This window comes from Schistocerca nitens, chromosome 2, assembly GCF_023898315.1.
Source record: "Schistocerca nitens isolate TAMUIC-IGC-003100 chromosome 2, iqSchNite1.1, whole genome shotgun sequence".
Lineage (NCBI taxonomy): Eukaryota > Metazoa > Arthropoda > Insecta > Orthoptera > Acrididae > Schistocerca > Schistocerca nitens.
This window is the reverse complement of record NC_064615.1, coordinates 212,905,909-212,924,168: the sequence shown is the minus strand read 5'-3', so window position 1 is coordinate 212,924,168 and position 18,260 is coordinate 212,905,909. Positions and strand designations below refer to the sequence as shown.

At 42.4% G+C, this 18,260-nt stretch overlaps 1 protein-coding gene across 1 annotated transcript in view; it reads left to right on the top strand.

Annotated features, from left to right (window-relative positions):
• Positions 1 to 15,183, top strand: part of LOC126234931 (uncharacterized) — a 152,140-nt gene extending 136,957 nt beyond the window's left edge. Inside the window, exon 5 of the mRNA XM_049943671.1 lies at positions 13,749 to 15,183. Within this exon, the coding sequence (XP_049799628.1) occupies positions 13,749 to 14,805 (1,057 nt within the window). The 3' untranslated portion in view covers positions 14,806 to 15,183. The remainder of the gene's footprint in view (positions 1 to 13,748) is intronic.
• Positions 15,184 to 18,260: the final 3,077 nt, after the last annotated feature.

Sequence of the window (18,260 nt, the reverse complement as noted above, 5' to 3'; positions counted from 1 at the left end):
TTATAGGCGATTTTCTCTTGAATGCCATAACCCTTGTTTTCTGAATGAAAGTGTTTGTTATATTTTGAAACCAACAAATTAAGGTGATAAACAGGTTATTTTCATTTTCTTGAATTATTATTTGATCATCCACTTACAGCAGAGTATTAAAGCATTTCTTCCTGTTGATCTTTACGGCGTAGTTCATATTTTGTCTTCAAGCTCCAGTCAGTGCATAGGATACCGTCAGAATTGAAGTAAATGCCAAAGTTGTTACTGTTTTTTGCTGTTTTTAACAATCACTTTCTAAATGTAGCAGCAAAAAAATACTAATGATTCAAGTGATGAAGCAACAAAATGTATTTAAAATATCATTTCACTAGACTTTGAACAACTAGAAGTAAAACAAAGATCTGTCCCTGAAATTAATCATAAAAATTCTCTAAAGCAATCAAAATCTTCTAAGGCATTGATGGAATTTCAAACAGAATTTTTAAATTTGTCTTAATGACCTTAGTGATAGACATAACACGTAACTGGCAAAGGGAATTTTTGCAGGTAGGTTAAAATATGCCACTGTAAAACATCTGTAGATGAAAGATGATAAAGATTTAAATATTATAAACCAGTTTCTTTACTGAAGTCTTTTTCCAAAAATATCGAAAACGAAATGTGCTCAGAAGTAGTCTCACATTTAATTAGAAGCGATCACATCACACATTAGATTCCAGGAGCACTGCTCGATTGAGGGCAATATTTATACATTCGCTCATCACATATTGCAACCCTTAAGTAATAAAATAACACCAGTTGTAATTTTTTGTGATCCTTCCAAGCGGTCTGAATGTGTAGATCATGTTACACTCCTAGAAAAATTCCAGTTTTAGGGAATCGACAGCTATACATACAATTGATATGAATTACACTTAATAAACAAAAGGCAAAAACTTTGTGCTGCTGCAAAATTCAAACTATTTTGGGCAGTTAGAATGTTTTGGTGACTGGGGAGAGATCACTAAGAGTGTCCCACATGGTTCAATTTTGAGTTCACTCCTATTACTTATGTATGTAAATAACCACTAACTCAACATTCAACAAACAGATCATACTATTGTTATAAATGTACCCATGAGAGAGAAAGCAATACAAGAGATTGTTACTGTCACTTTTCAAAGATTTGTTAAGCGGTTCTCTGAAAATGGGCTCTTCTGAAATATTGAGAAAACGCAATATACTCAGTTCTGTACAAAAAACAGTCATACCAACAAATGATGTAGCACGTGAACTGGAGTCACTAAATAGGGTAGAATGTTCCAAATTGTTGAGTGTACCTGCTGAAGAAAACTTGACCTGGGAGAAGCACATTACTGAGCTGATAAAACCATTAAGTTCAGCTACTTTTTCTCTTCATACAATTTCTAGTCTTGAAAATAAACGAATCTACGTCCTAATACATACTGCTTATTTCCACGCGATAATGCCATATGGAATAATTTTCTGAAGTAACTCAAAGTTCTGACCGCACAAAACCGAGTAGTAAAAACAGTATTTGGTTTTCTCCCTCAGTCATCTTGTAGGTTCCTCTCAAGAAGGTATACATATAAATTTAAAGAAAATTGTTGTAGAAAATCCATCAGATAGTGAGATCCATACCTACATGACCAGAAGAAAAAACTGTCTTTATTATGCGTTTTTAAAGCTGTCAGTCGCTCAGAAATGTGTTCGGTATCCAGCAACAAAAATCTTTGATTATTTGCCAAGTAAGATAACAGCAGCAAAATAAGTAATCAGTTCAAACAAAAATTATTTCTTCTAGACAACTCTTTCTATTGCACAGACGAATTTTTACTTATAAACCTGGAGCCTGTAAAGAAATAATTCTAGTATTTTTTGGATATGCATGACTAAGTCTGTAAAATATAGATTCATATAAAAAAATTGAACACTTATGCATATGCTGTAAACTGACTCGTTCCATATCATTTCGAGAAAAAAAATCGTTAAAATGATCCATGGAACATGTAGCTAACTAACGAAGGGCTGTAGTCTACACAGTAGACCATATCAGAAATAAATAAGCCACGAGTATCATGGAAGCTGCTAAAAGGAAAGGGTTGCTGTCGCCTGGACGTCTAAACCGAGTGTATGATAATAAATGGCCTAAGAATGTATGAAGGTGGATCCCAAAGGCAAAAACAGAATGAGATTGATTGACTGGAAGATGCGTGAGAGACTTCAAGGAAGATATGGAGTCTAGGACTGCCCAAGAGATTGTAAACAGAGGATCGAGAAATGAAATTAGCTGTAATCGATATATAGTACGTGTGTATGTGAGATTTTATCGCAGTTTTATCATTCTTGTGTTGGAAACTTATCTGAAAAGTACTTGTACGGTGTTAGCCACTTCGATGTTTATTTAGTCTGTTGTTAAAAAATCGAGCAGAGGATATGTATTAAATTTTGCAGCAAAGTTTTAGAAATGTAAACTATTGCCTATGGCTCGTCTGCAAAACGACTGGTATAAGCGTTTCGAAGATGGTCCTCTACGCACCAGCATCATAAACCGACGATGTTGTGGAAAAAGTGAAAGAAATGATTATGAACGATCACCGAATCGAGAAGTCGCTGATGTTGTTGTCATATCAGTTAGCGCATTCCGTGAAACTTTTTCGAATGTTTTAGAAATGCAACGTGTGAAGGCAAAGTTGGTTTCGCAGTTGTTAAATTTCGAGGAACAATAGCGCCGAATGCAAGTTGCTTGCGGATGGCTAAATGAAAACGACAGCAATGTAAAACAACCGAAACATGTCATAACAGATGACTAAACATGGGTGTACAGATATGACGTCGAAACTGAGGCTAAACCATCACAGTGGAAGAAGCATTCTGGGTCGGCAACACCGAAAACGACTAGATAATTGCTGTCAAATGTAAAGATTACACCCACAGTTTATCTCGATTTTAACGGCGTAGTGAACCATGAGTTCTTGCCACAAGGTCGAACCATGAACAAGAAGTACTGGTTAGAAGTTCAACAGCGTTTGCGTGAAGGAGTACGATAAAATCGGTCAGATTTGCGGCAGATAATTCATGGCTATTCGATTTGAACAAAAAACAATTCTAGAATTCATTCTAGAAGCATCCCCCAGGCTGTGGCTAAACCATGTCTCCGCAATATCCTTTCCTTCAGGAGTGCTAGTTCTGCAAGGTTCGCAGGAGAGCTTCTGTAAAGTTTGGAAGTTAAGAGACGAGGTACTGGCAGAAGTAAAGCTGTCAGGACAGGGCGTGAGTCGTGCTTGGGTAGCTCAGTCGGTAGTGCGCTTGCCCGCAAAAGGCAAAGGTCCCGAGTTCGAGTCTCGGTCCGGCACACAGTTTTAATCTGCCAGGAAGTTTTAAAAAACAATACAGTTATGATGCCCCAGCCTCCATATTAGCCAGACATGGCCCAACGTGACATTTTTCTGTTACCAGAAGTAAACAAAACATAAATGACCCGTCGATTTACAAACAAAGATGAGATTAAAAAAAGCATCGCTGAGAGAACTAAAAGTTGTCCCAAAGATCGGGTTCCAGAAATGTTTTGGGGACTGAAAAAATAACTAGCATAAGTATATAACATCTAAAGGGTATTATTGTCACGGAGTTAACAGTGATGCAGACGAAGGAATAAAGTTGTTTCCAAAACACAAAAAATCCAGTTTTTAACACACACACACACATACATACACGGACACGGACATGTCCGAAAGAACAGACACCATATCCATATAAGTATATAGTTCTGGCCATACCGGCCATGACCTCCTTCTGTGCGGATGCACACATATTCCCTGAACTCTTACGGGACTTGGTAAGAATGTCTTCCACTTGTAATGAGTATGTTGGGGTGGGACACTACGAATGTAGTGTGTGGACATACAATGCGAGAGTGTGGATCCCGCGGGAGGCGTGCGCGAGATAGTCCCTGCAGTCGCACTATCCTCTATGCCTTCGGTGGCTCAGATGGATAGAGCGTCTGCCATGTAAGCAGAAGATCCCAGTTTCGAGTCCCGGTCGGGGCACACATTTTCACCTGTTCCCGTTGATATATATCAACGCCCGTCAGCAGATGAAGGTATTAAAATTAATTCTAATTACTGCTTGGGCTATCACACACTGACTGAGTAGCAGGTCGCGATGCACTCCTTACACACACACACACACACACACACACACACACTGTAAGCAAACATAACAACATCGTTGCTAACAACTATGCCGGTTGAATTGCACAGATAAGTGTCGGTGAGGAAACTTTCCAAAATACGATGTCTCGTAAAAGGCTTGCACTAGACTTCTGCATAAAATACGATTGACATTCTAATTTACCCCACTTTTGGTTTGTTAATGTAAATAGGCATTATTCCATTCAAAAAAGTTCCTGTTTGCACAAAAATACGCTTCCTAAGTGTTAATACAAGCTGTTTATCGGCTATCAGTAGGACCACTAACTATCAATTCGTACTGCGAAAACCGCACATCAATAGCACTTTTCATTTCCGCAATATTTGCGGTGCAAATTTTAGGTGTCTTGAAGCTCATCACGTTATGGCAGGCCCATTCTTATATTGCAGTGGAAAGTAAAAGGCGATTACAGTTTAACGTCACGTCGACGACAAAGTCATTACAGATGGAGCACAATCTGGGATTGAAGAAGAATGGAGAAGAAATCGGTCGTGCGCTTTTCAGAAGAACCAACCAGACATTCTCCTTCACCTTTATAGGGGAACCATGAAAACTTCCATTTGGATGACCGAGCAGGAATTGGAATCTCGTTGTTTCATAATACTAGTCCACTGTCATAGCCGGCCGCGGTGGCCGAGTGGTTCTAGGCGCTTCAGTCCGGAACCACGCGACTGGTACGGTCGCAGGTTCGAATCCTGCCTCGGGCATGGATGTGTGTGATAGCCTTAGGTTAGTTAGGTTTAATAGTTCTAAGTTCTAGGGTACTGATGACCTCAGATGTTAAGTCCCATAGTGCTCAGAGCCATTTGAACCATTTTGAACCACTTTCATAATCACTTTCGTCGGCATACACCTGAGTGCAGAACATCCAAGTGTTTTATTGCTGCTTACAGAGTGTGAGTAGCAACATGAGAAAACATCCTTTACGAAGGGAACACGATACCTGTTGAAATGGACGAGGAGGAGGATTTACACAGTGTAACATTTGAGATTGTGGCTCTCTACCACTCGGTAAACCGAACCACTCTGGAATTTCCTTCTTCCACAAGATAGGCTAAAGCTTAAAAGTACGTGAAAGATTCTCCTTTGTCCCGTGAAATTCCAACCGCTCATCTTGTAGAAGCTTCACGTGTACTCGTCGTGATACAGAGGCAGCATCCAATATTCGCTATCTGTAATGTGTTTCCCTTTATCAAGGAGTGCTCTAAGGTGATGCAAAGAATTTGGAGAGCTCCCACACAAGATTACTGGCCTCGTGATGGTATCGCTGCTCCACGATTTATTCCCAAGAGATCCATATAGCAAATGCTGCGGATCATCTGTAGATAATACCCTCGTATCAAACATCTGACAGTCGTTCCGCTAGATGAACAACAGTTCTCTTTTAGTAAAGGTTGTTTTTGTGAGTGCTTCTGAGCGGCCGGCCGAAGTGGCCGCGCGGTTCTGGCGCTGCAGTCTGGAACCGCGAGACCGCTACGGTCGCAGGTTCGAATCCTGCCTCGGGCATGGATGTGTGTGATGTCCTTAGGTTAGTTAGGTTTAACTAGTTCTAAGTTCTAGGGGACTAATGACCTTAGCAGTTGAGTCCCATAGTGCTCAGAGCCATTTGAACCATTTTGAGCTTCTGAGCGTCAGTGATAAGGTTACCTTCTCGTCGTGTTGCCCTTTGGTGTGATCGTCTGGCGATAGGAAATATTCTTCAAAAAAGTGTCGTTGTTTGACTTTTCCCATAATCAAATATTTCCACTTCAGTTTCTGCCCATTAGGCAGTACAGGTCCCGCAACCATAACCGAGATGTCACTAAAGCACGCCTGCGGTGGCGCTCAACCCGGAGGTAAGCCGTTCGAATCCCGCTGTTGGACGAAATTCTTCATTGGGCCGGGAAGAGGTGCAGAGATGGTGGCGTAATATTCCTAATCGTTAGGCTTTGCGCCAAAGCCCTGCATTTAATTGCAAACCTCTCCTCAGTATGTCATGCACTGAAGGTATGCGTCACTGTTGACTATGATCCGTCCATCTGATGGGAATGTTAAGCTCGGCGCCACCCTTGGTGCTATTTTGGAGAGGAGTAGCTTACGTGCTATCACGGGGTCTCGTCCTCGCCCTTCCCTTCACCTACAGCATCACAAACCCAGCCCCACACTGTACATACCACTCGTCACAATCCTCCACACGATACATAACGAGTCGGCGGAAGCAATGACAAACCACCTCCGCTAGGGTCTTGCCAAGAGCGGCTGTGCAGGATTCCCGCACCTGCTTCATTACGGTCATTCCCTGAGTATGGGACTGCTACGAATTTTGACTCAGAACGTGATAAGAAACATTTCCAGGAAATTAAATATCGCTGATAAAGCACATTCGGATGAACAGGGAGTATCGAACTAATGACATTTTTCTCGAGATTTTCTTTACTTGGCGATTTGTAAGTAACAATTTTGCGAAAGTGAGAGAAAGTAGTTGGTTATAGCCATAAACCTTGTCTGGTGCTTCAGAAGGGTTGCAGAAACCTAAGATATTTCGTTTATTTGAACTACAAGAAATATCGAAAATGATTTGTGCTACAGGCGTATTAAAGCCTTGGGATGGAAATAGTCTCAACTGCTAATTCTTTGCGACACTACTATGCGTTCCATAAGTTATTTTTGATTCGTGAGAATGTCGCACACTTGTTTATCTTTTGCTTAAGTTTTTTTAGAGTTGAACGTTTCGTTGACTTTCAAGCTAAAGTGGTGGAAAAGCCAGTAAACCATGTGCCACTAATCATACTGTAGATGCAGCTATGTTTGATAACAGTCTTCTTGAAGATAACTAGGCAGCTGCTAGAAGAAGGAAAGGATAAGGTTTAAAAATGAGAATATTAGCTGCAGTCTTTCTTGCTCGTTCAAAAGGCAGAAGGAGACTTAAGAGTGACCATGTCCCCTTGCCAGAGTCGTAGCTGATGTGGTAATATGTTACCCTCGACAGATCAGACATTTTGTTATCAGTATAATATTGTCATGTAGATGGCAGTAATATGAGACTATGAAGTGTAGTGTCTCTCTCTATGTATTACTACAGACACCGTTATTTTTTAAAACAGAGCTTTGGTGTACTCTACACTGGATTTTTCAATGTAGCTGATTACTTATTTACATACAAAACTACATTTTAATTAAAAACGAAATAAATCCAATTTACGACCGTGAGATAAATCGTTGGCGAACTTTCTTAAGTTTTTCAACAGCAACAGGAAGTTACATTCTGGACAGAAAAGTTCATGGATGCGCGTCCACCAGCGTTCCCCCAGAAATAGAGTACTGCAAAATAGCAGATGATAAGAGATTTCAGTTCTGTTCATTCACGAGACTGTCAAGAGGCTACTGCGTTTGATTTAATCATCAGAACGGCGAATTACTCTCAATAGTTTTACAAGAAATATATTTTCAACATGCAAATAATATATTTCATTGGTTCCCACACTATTTTCGGAGCATTATAACTCACTTTTCAATGCAGCCATCCTTGTCATTAACTTAAGGTCGCACAAGGGGTGTATCAGCATTCCACTGGAACGTTCTGCTCTGATTTATCTAGAATATTCTGCACAGAAATTCCTCATTTAACCTAGAATGTAGAATCGAAATCAGATGATCAGCAACTGTGCGCCACTATCTCCGTCTCCTGCTATCCAAACACTACCGAAAGTCATTTGCACCTCCAGGGAAGGTGCGCTACCGCATCAAAATTGTTTAGCAACATGAATTGCAGGAGCACTCTATATGAACAGATACTACTTATTATAGTGGAAAAGAAGACCACTAAAAGGTCGAAACACCCAGAAAAAGCCCTTTAGAGAACCAGGCGCTCGCGTTCACATCTGGAATTCAGCAGAATCCATCATAACACCTAGATAAAGTGGAAGCAGAAGCGTTCCTCGATAACTGCAAAATTCTGAGAAGTTGACACCCCACTAGATGCTCTAGTGCCGAGAAAACATTAACAAGAATCCTTTTGTGACTAAAGCGAGATAAGAGATTCCTAATTTCGGTATCAGTCTCAGTCGTTTGATAAGATTGGTGGGTACTGACGAAAGATGCTGGCATCTCATCTCGTCAGCTAAAGTAGTGTCAGCTAAAGTAGTGTGGCGCAAGGCAATATACCTCTGTAGCGTATAGTAAAGTGGTAGTTTCAAAAACGACAATATTTCGAATATTTTAAAGCCATTTGAGTTGACTACGAAATATACAGCAGAAGCTACAAATAACGTGTATTAGCAACACTTTTGTAACTTGGCTTTTACTTTTCCCTTTTCACTTCTTTTCCTTTCTCACAGATAAGTAATGTCTCCCCTCCAGTATATTTCTCCTGTCACCATGACAGAGGCAGCATTGGACTTCAAGTCTTACTGCAGATGGTCCTGCCCAAACTTGATGTGTGAATGCACTGGGACAGGATGCATGAGTTACAGACAAGAAACACTTAGAGAAATTATAGTTGATTTTTCTACATTTGTCAGCACGAATGAAAGCTGAAACAGCTTTTCCATCATTAATCAATAATACCGCATTATTAGTGGAAATAATCCTGTTATACATTGGTGATTGTTAAAACAGATAAAAAGTATGAAAAAGATAGAACAGTTTCTTTATTGCAGCTCATAGACTCAGAGGGCCACAGTCACGGGTTCCCAGGTAGATGCCGTGTTTCTTGACTTCCGCAAGGCGTTCGATACAATTCCCCACAGTCGTTTAATGAACAAAGTAAGAGCATATGGACTATCAGACCAATTGTGTGATTGGATTGAAGAGCTCCTAGATAACAGAACGCAGCATGTCATTCTCAATGGAGAGAAGTCTTCCGAAGTAAGAGTGATTTCAGGTGTGCCGCAGGGGAGTGTCGTAGGACCGTTGCTATTCACAATATACATAAATGACCTTGTGGATAACATCGGAAGTTCACTGAAGCTTTTTGCGGATGATGCTGTGGTATATCGAGAGGTTGTAACAATGGAAAATTGTAGTGAAATGCAGGAGGATCTGCAACGAATTGACGCATGGTGCAGGGAATGGCAATTGAATCTCAATGTAGACAAGTGTAATGTGCTGCGAATGCATAGAAAGAAAGATCCTTTATCATTTAGCTACAATACAGCAGGTCAGCAACTGGAAGCAGTTAATTCCATAAATTATCTGGGAGTAGGCATTAGGAGTGATTTAAAATGGAATGATCATATAAAGTTGATCGTCCATCAATCAGATGCCAGACTGAGATTCATTGGAAGAATGCTAAGGAAATGCAGTCCGAAAACCAAGGAAGTAGGTTACAGTACACTTGTTCGCCCACTGCTTGAATATTGATCACCGCTGTGGGATCCGTACCAGATAGGGTAGATCTTTTCGATCCAACGGAGAGCAGCGCGCTTCGTTACAGGATCATTTAGTAATGGCGAAAGCTTTACGGAGATGATAGATAAACTCCAGTAGAAGACTTTGCAGGAGAGACGCTCAGTAGCTCGGTACGGGCTTTTGTTGAAGTTTCGAGAAAATTCCTTCACCGAGGAGTCAAGCAGTATGTTGCTCCCTCCTACGTATATCTCGCAAAGAGACCATGAGGATAAAACCAGAGAGATCAGAGCCCACACAGAGGCATACCGACAATCTTTCATTCCACGAACAATACGTGACTGGAATAGAAGGGAGAACCGATAGAGGTACTCAAGATACCCTCCGCCACACACCGTCAGGTGGCTTGCTGAGTATGGATGTAGATGTAGATGTAGAAATGGGACGACAATATAGCTGCCGACCAATTAAGTAACGTGTCTGCATAAGAAAGAAAATCGTTCGAATTTCAAACGTACTCTGGGGAAACCGTACTGAGAGTGAATGGGGTTGTTAACTAGCCGTGATGCTTCTAGGGATTCGTTGAAAGTGGCGGCATCGGCCTTATTAGCCGCACATAGGCGAGCGGAAAGTCGCTTCGACTCGAGGTGTGCATGGTCTTCACTCTGGCATATTCTCACGATGTGACGTAATTTGTAGTATGACTCGAAGGTAATGGATGTCAGAGCAGGCTGTTATCGAGTACGTCAGATGACTGCTGCACCAAAGTGTTGTGCCCGTTGACACAAGACACGAATTTCACAAATGAGATGAAACGAGTCAGTGAACTGCGCGAGTGAGTGGGGCGAAGATGGCCTCTGCGGAAGAATACTCAACGTTGACAATCCTACAGGGTAACTGCAGTTGCCTACCCTGTTATGTGTTTATCGTGGGGGCAACAACTTTCTTAGCCCTAGAGTTGCCCTCTCCAAGTGGCGTCATCGCTAGTGCATAAACATCTCCCTCTGCTACCGTGTGACCCAAGCGCAATATTTGAACCGAACGGCTCCGGGTACCACCGCGATTTTGGGATTTGTAATGAAATGAATTATGTATAAAACTTCCTCAGACTTCTTGTCGCGTCGGTGCAGGATGAAACCTCAAGCTTTCGACGATTGTCTCAGGAGAATTTGACGAAGACGATGGAGGTCATCGTTGAAAGCTTGAGGCTTTACCCTGAATTGGCGGGGCAAGAAGTCCGAGAATGTTTTATACAACTGTGCCGTCGCGAAAGACTTAGTTCTCATAAAAACGATTCATGCTACTCACAGAATGGTTCTGACATCAATGTCTAATAGTTCAGCCTTTCCATCGGTAGTTTCAGAACTTCGCTCATAACTGATTTTACCAGAGAGATTTGCATATTAAATTTATACATTTGCTTAACATATAAGAGCAAAAAATGGGTTAGACATTATTACTGCAAGCCAAGTAAGTTTCTTTGTGTGCTGCATTACAGTTAAAAGCTGCACAGATACAATGAGATGATAAAACTCGTGACATATCTCCTAATATTGTGTCAGACCTTCTGCGCAGTGTGAACCACCAGGTTAGCCGAGAGCGTAAATGCGCAGTTTCCTGGACTCGGGTAGGCGCGCCAGCCCCGGATCGAATCCACCCGTCGGATTAACGACGAGTGTCGATGTGCTGGCCAGCCTGTATGTGGTTTATAGGCTGTTTTCCACATACCGCAAGGTGAATACCGGGCTGGTCCCTACGTCCCACCTCAGTTACACGACTTGCAGACATTTGAAACACTTTTGCACTGTATTATGATTGACACTAGACGGAGACAGCTGGGGTACACTGATTTCATCCCAGGGTTACATGGTGGTGGCAGGAAGGGCATCTGGCCACCCCTTCGAATTAACCATGCCAAATCCGACTGTAACAGTGCCGACCCTGCGCAAGCTGCATGACCAAGGCTCAAGTGATACATACATACATTTTGCCTGGTGTAGTGCATCCATAAAAATTCCATCGTTGTTTGAAAACAAGTAGCCTAACGTAACGATTTCGAGCCGCTGATCAGTTAAGCTGGACCAGAGGACCCTGTCCATTCCATTTCAACACAGTTCAAACCATTATGGATCCACCACCAGCCTCCACAGTGCCTTGTTGACAATTGGGCCCATGGCTCCGTGGGGTCTGCGTCACATTCGAATCCTACCATCAGCTCTTACCAATTAAAACTGTGATTCAGCTTACCAGGCCACGGTTTTCCAGTCGTCTAGGGTCCAGCCGTAATGGTCATGAACCAAAAGGAGGCGCTGAAGGCAATGTCGTGCTGTTAGCAAAGGCACACGTCAGTCGCCTGCTGCCATAGGCCTTTAACGCCAAATTTCACCTCAGTATCCTATCGGATACGTTCGTCGTACGGGCCACATTTATTTCTGTGGTTATTTCACCCAGTGTTGCTTGTCTGTTAGCACTGACAACGCAAATTCCGCTGCTCTCGGTCGTTAAGTGGAGGTAGTAGCCCGCTGCGTTGTCCATGATGAAAGGTAATGCCTGAAATGTGGTGTTCTCGACACACTCTTGACGCTGTGGATCATGGAATATTGAACTCCCTAACGATTTTCGAAATGGAATGTCCCATGCGTCTAGTACCAACTAACATTCCGCGTTCAGTCTTATAATTCTCTTCCTACGGCCATAATCACGTTGGAAACCTTTCCATGTGAATCACCTGAGTACAAATGATTTCTCCGCCATTGCACTCTCCGTTTAAAGCTTTTTGCGCGATACATCTGTATGTGTGCTTGTTGCTATCCCATTATTTTTTGTCACCTCAGTGTTCATTCAGCATAGTTATCGTGTCCCTGGAACCAACTGCCGGAGCGTCTTACCAGTCGTTCAATTCCTCGACGACAGAAATCTGCTACTTGGTCGACAACCGCTTGGTGAGCGCCCTCATCGTTATAATCTGTTTTTCTTCCCAAATGTTCTTTCAGCTTGCCGACAAGATTCCCATTTGAAATTTTAGAGTCAGATTCTACATAAAAAACTAAGTTCATTTTGTCTTAAACATTTATTTTGATGCCGGCCGCTGGTGGCCGAGCGGTTCTGGCGCTACAGTCTGGAACAGCGCGACCGCAGGTTCGAATCCTGCCTTGGGCATGGATGTGTGTGTTGTCCTCAGGTTAGTTAGGTTTAAGTAGTTCTAAGTTCTAGGGGACTTATGTCCTCAGCAGTTGAGTCCCATAGTGCTCAGAGACATTTATTTTGATTCTTGGTAGTTGGCGCTCTAATTCAAGAAAATCCATGTTCTCACTTTTGCGTGGAAAATGGGTACGGATGGATAAAAAATACTTATTTACTTCGTAAATTTTGATTCGCTAAAACTGAAACTATTCCTCTCTCCCCATAGGGTGGGGTTCGAGATAGAGGAATGAGAGTTTTACAAATGGTAATCCACATATTATTTTTTTCGGCAGACTCGCATAAGTTTTGTGTGTTTCGTGGTCATGAGGGCACACAACTTTTAATTTTCAAACAAATCATCTGACTAGCTAAGTAAACTAACCAAATATCCTACTTACTAACGAACAAAAGTTGTGTGGCCTCACGACCACGAAACAAACAAAACTTATCCGAATCTGCGGAAAAAATTAATATGTGGGTCAACATTAGTAAAACTCTAATTCCTCTCTCTCAAACCCCACCCTATGGGGAGAGAGGGAGAGTTTTAGTTTTAGCGAATCAAAATTTACAAAGTAAACAAGTATTTTTTTATTTATCCATAACCATTTTCACGCAAAAATGAGAACAAGGATTTTCTTGAATTTGAGCGCCAACCACCAAGAATGAAAACAAATGTTTAAGATAAAATGTACGTAGTGTTTTTTATGTAGAATCTGACTCTGCAGTAAAAATGGGGGCTTCCCATTCGAAATTTTAAAGTTGCCTCCCGCCCCACTCCCCAGGGGGCTGGGGTGGCAGGCTAATTTTAGCACCAGCAGATGTCCCCCTCGAAAATAATCAGCTTTGGATTGTAGATATATTTTCGTGTGAAGCTTATTTTTCGAGTTATTCTGGTTTTTCAACTTTAAATTTACACCCTGTATATTTATTTAGTTACTTATGTTTTCATTTCATTCAAGCCAGTGCAAAATAGATCCCTGATTTTTTGCATTGTGCTGTATAGCCACGAGACTAAATTAAGCGTTTTATCTGTGCAGGACGTACTACAGATCCAAGGTGCTCCAGCCAGTCCCAAGGTCTCCCAACCTGCCCCGGAAGCTCGTCTACAAGTTCAACCCAGCCGTCGTCCAGAGGGTTGCCGCGGCAAACAAGCTAGCCCAGCAGCAGCAACAGCAGCAGCAGCATCACCAGCAGCGGCTCCGCCAACCCAAGCACGCCCTGCAGTACGAGGCTGACCAGGCACGCAAGATGGGCCCCGACCCTCAACCCCCACCCCAACCACAGCCGAAGGACCGTAGCCAGCAGGTGATGCTGCTCGGCCACCAGCAGCTCAGGCAGCTGCCCCCGCATGAGCACTACTACCTCAGCGAGAGGGGTCAGCACCACAAGCTGCAGCTGCACCAGGCTGGCGACTTTCTGAAGCCTCTGGAGAACGGTAGGCATTGGGAACCTCGTCACCACGAACATGAACAGAGGCAGGTGCTTCACCAGCCTGAAGACCATCGGCTCTCACCCGAAGATGGCAATAAGGAATTGTTACAACTGCGCCTGCACCAATACCACCAACATCAGTTACAGCTCTATCAGATGCGTCATCTCAACGATGAACAAAAACCGCTGCTGCGTGAAGTCCACAACACTGTACATAAAGAAACCCATCAACTGCCGCATCACCATCAACAGTGGACTCATCAGATACACAAAAATACAGATCAGCACAGTCCTCAGTCACATGGTGATAGTCAGCACTTGGAGGATCACAAGCAGGATCACCAACAGCACCTACGAGCATCTGAAGGAAACAGTCATCATCAACCAACCAGGTCGCATTCTGATGATCGACACAGTCACTCACCCAAAGAACAGCATAACCTTCAAGTGATGCAGCGAGTATCCGCCAGTCCTAGCGATCGCCTAAACCCCACAATGGAGGACAACCTTCGCCAAAAGGGAGAGCAGCTCCAACTGGAACAAGCCCGTACTCAACGTGAAGATTCTCGCAGTTCCCCTGCGGAGCACGACCTTAATGACATTCAGCGACAGCAGGTGCCAAACGAAAGAGACTCTTCATCACCTCACGTTCAACAAACCTGACTAGCAGTGATCAAAATCCCGACAGTGACTATTGTGTACACGACTCAGTCTTCGGAAAAAGCAGAAATGGACAAGTTTCGACTCATACTGTTCTAATGTTTATTTTCTGAGTACAATAAATACGTTGTGGAGTATGTACATGATCTCAGATTTATAGTTTCAGTGACAATTCAGCTGACTGAGCTATAGTGGGTGATCACGATAACCTCCATTCAAAGGACTAATCTAAATGATTCTGAACGTTTGAGTGAAATAATGATAGTTCCTAAGCCAAAGAACTTTTAGTCAGTCTTTACTTAAGACCTAAGTTTACTGCCAATTTCTTATTAATATATTTTAACTATTCAAAGATAATTAAAAAACAAAAAATTAAATGAATCTGAAGTGTTTCTACAAATTTTCTTTCCCGAGATTATGAACTTATTTAACAAGATGCACTTAAATGCTAGTTTACGGAGCAGCCAGAACGGTTTATTGTTTCTCTGTACCCTCCTCAGGTCTTATGTAGCATATGTCCTGCAAGCAACTTTTACAGTTTACTAGCTAAGAGAATAAACCAAACTCACTGTGACAGACTGTAGCATATACCGGGTGACAACTATTGAAGTACGTGAAAAAATCGTAAATTACTTACAAACTACGGCGTGCACACACTTGATTCAACATGTAAATTTCACTACAGGTATTCGGATTTAGGTTATGACATGTGCGATATGCCTCCCGTCAGGCGATGATGTGGCGCAGACGAATGGCGAAATGCTGTCGATGGCCTCCTGAGTGGCTGTTTTCAGCTCAGAAATTGTTTTGGGGTTATTGCTGTACACCTTGTCTTTAATATAGCCCCACAAAAAGAGGTCTCATCTGTTCAGATCCAGAGAATATGGCGGCCAATCGAGGACCACGCCAGTGGCTTCTGGGTACCCTAGAGCGAAAATGCAGTCCCCAGAGTGCTCCTCCAGGACACCAAACACTCTCCTGCTTCGACGGGGTCGAGCTCCGTCTTACTTGAACCACACTTTATCGAAATCAGGGTCACTTTGGACAAAGGGGATGAAATCATCTTCCAAAACCTTCACGTACCGTTCGGTGGTCACTGTGCCATCAAGGAATACCGCACCGATTATTCCGTGACTGGACACTGCGCACCACACAGTCACCCGTTGAGGGTGAAGAGACTTCTGGCTCACGTAATGTGGATTCTCAGTCCCCCATATGCGCCTATTGTGCTTATTGACGAACCCATCCATTTTAACGTACGCATCGTCGCTCAACCAAACACCAATGCGCGTACTAATTCCCATCATGCCCCGCAGCCAACCGTGCAGTTAATGCAAACCGTTCACAAGTTATGACTGTTTTATTTCATATACTTCAATAATTGTCACCCTGTGCTTTTCACCAAGAGATTTCGTTTCACATGTTGCCAGTAGGTGGCAGCATCTGCCTGGAAGAAACTCCTAATTGCAGTTTCAGCATGTCTTCGAGAAATAAAGTAAATTTTTGTTTGCTTTTAGTAATTTTCAACCAGAAAATGCTGTAATTTGCTTATACACCCTACTCTTTCAAATAAGTGATTGCTTATTTCTTCACAACAGTACAGCGATATATATTTTTTTCGACGTTGCACTATATCTACATTCGGCTGCAACCAATACCTTTTCGCATTCCAGCGGCATTGTTTCATAATTTTCAGGTGTTTGACATTGAGTTTCCTGAATATTGCACATATTTCAGTTATTTTTTGACGCAAGTAGTATTCATTTTGAATACATCCTAAATTTTTGATCAATCGTTGCAGTCTTTTTAAAGTGTTTACAGATGTTCTGTGTGTCTACCATCCGTCACAGGACACACACCTAATCGGTAGTGCAATTCTGTTCATATCAGGAGCAACGGTAAGAACAGTTACTGCCATGTGGTTTCGCAGATCTGCGGTAAAGATGGAACATAAACTCTGCCTTGATTTAACTCAACACTAAAAAATCAAAACGCATAAAATCATTATTTTTTAGAGTGATCAGTCATTTGAAAAGATGGTGAAGGGAGCTTATGGTAAGAGAGTGGTCATCCAGTGACGATGTAAAAGGAAAGCGGAATTGCTATGGACTACTGGTCTTAACACGAGCTATCGTGGGCGGTCCCTCCAATTGTGTTACGACTGGCGTGATTATGATACTACACGTTCCCTGATTGTCTGCCTTATGGTGCATTTATGCTCTCCTCCCGCCCACCTCATATATGAAGTGTGATAATTATTGAACTATATGAAATAAAATCGTCATAGCCTCTGAACAGTTTGCGTTAGGATGTTCAAACTGCACGGTTGGTCGCTGGGCATCATTGGAATTATGTGGTTTGGTTTAGCGACGATGGGTTTGTCAATAAGCAAAACTGACGTATTTGGGGGACTAAGAATTGGCATTTCGTGATCGAGAGGTCTCTTCACCCTCAACGAGTGACTCTGTGGTGTGCAGTGTCCAGTCACGGAATAATCGGTGCGATATTTCTTGATGGTACGGTGACTACCGAACGGTACGTGAAGGTTTTGGAAGATAATTTCATGCGCATTATCCAAAGTGACCCTGATTTCGAGATGTGGTTCATGCAAGACGGAGCTTGAACCCATCGAAGCAGGAGAGTGTTTGATGTTCTCAAAGAGCAGTTTGGGGAGCATATTCTGGCTCTGGGGTACCCAGAGGCCATTGGCATCGGCCTCGATTCGCCGCCATATTCTCCGGATCTGAACACATGCTACTCCTTTTCTTGGTGCTTTATTAAAGACAAGATGTACAGGAATAACCCCAGAACCATTGATGAGCTGAAAAGAGCCACTCAGGAGATCATCGACAGCATCGATGTTCCGACACTTCAGCGGATCATGTGGAATTTCGCTATTCGTTTGCGCCACATCATCGCCAATGATGGTAGGCATATGGAATATGTCATAACCTAAATCTGAATATCTGTAGTGATGTTCACATGTTAAATAAAGTGTGTGCACACGGGTAGTTTGTAACTAAAGTTCAATAATTTTCAACCTGTATATACAAAATTTCAGATTCTATAAAAGATTATTTACTGTACGGTTGGTTTACCATAAGCTAAGCGGACGAGATACGTGTCAACCTACGACCTGCAACTACTCTACATGCGACCTGAAAGGAGTGTTGGTCTGTTGTCGTCGAAGTCTTTTGGCTCCTTCTCAGTGGTGACCACACACCCGTGCAGTATGTTCCAGTTTTTTGCAAAGTTCGATAATAAATATCAGGAAAATGGCAATAGATGGTCAATAACTATAGCAGACACTGAAGCTTATTGCCAGCTTAATTCATTCTCACTTATACGAAACCTCTGAATATTAGTAGTGGTACGAAGAGCAGTGACGAAGTCTGAAAGAGTGGAGGCGTGTCTAAACTCACTGTTCAAGAGGATCGATCGACGAAAAAGTCAGCCTT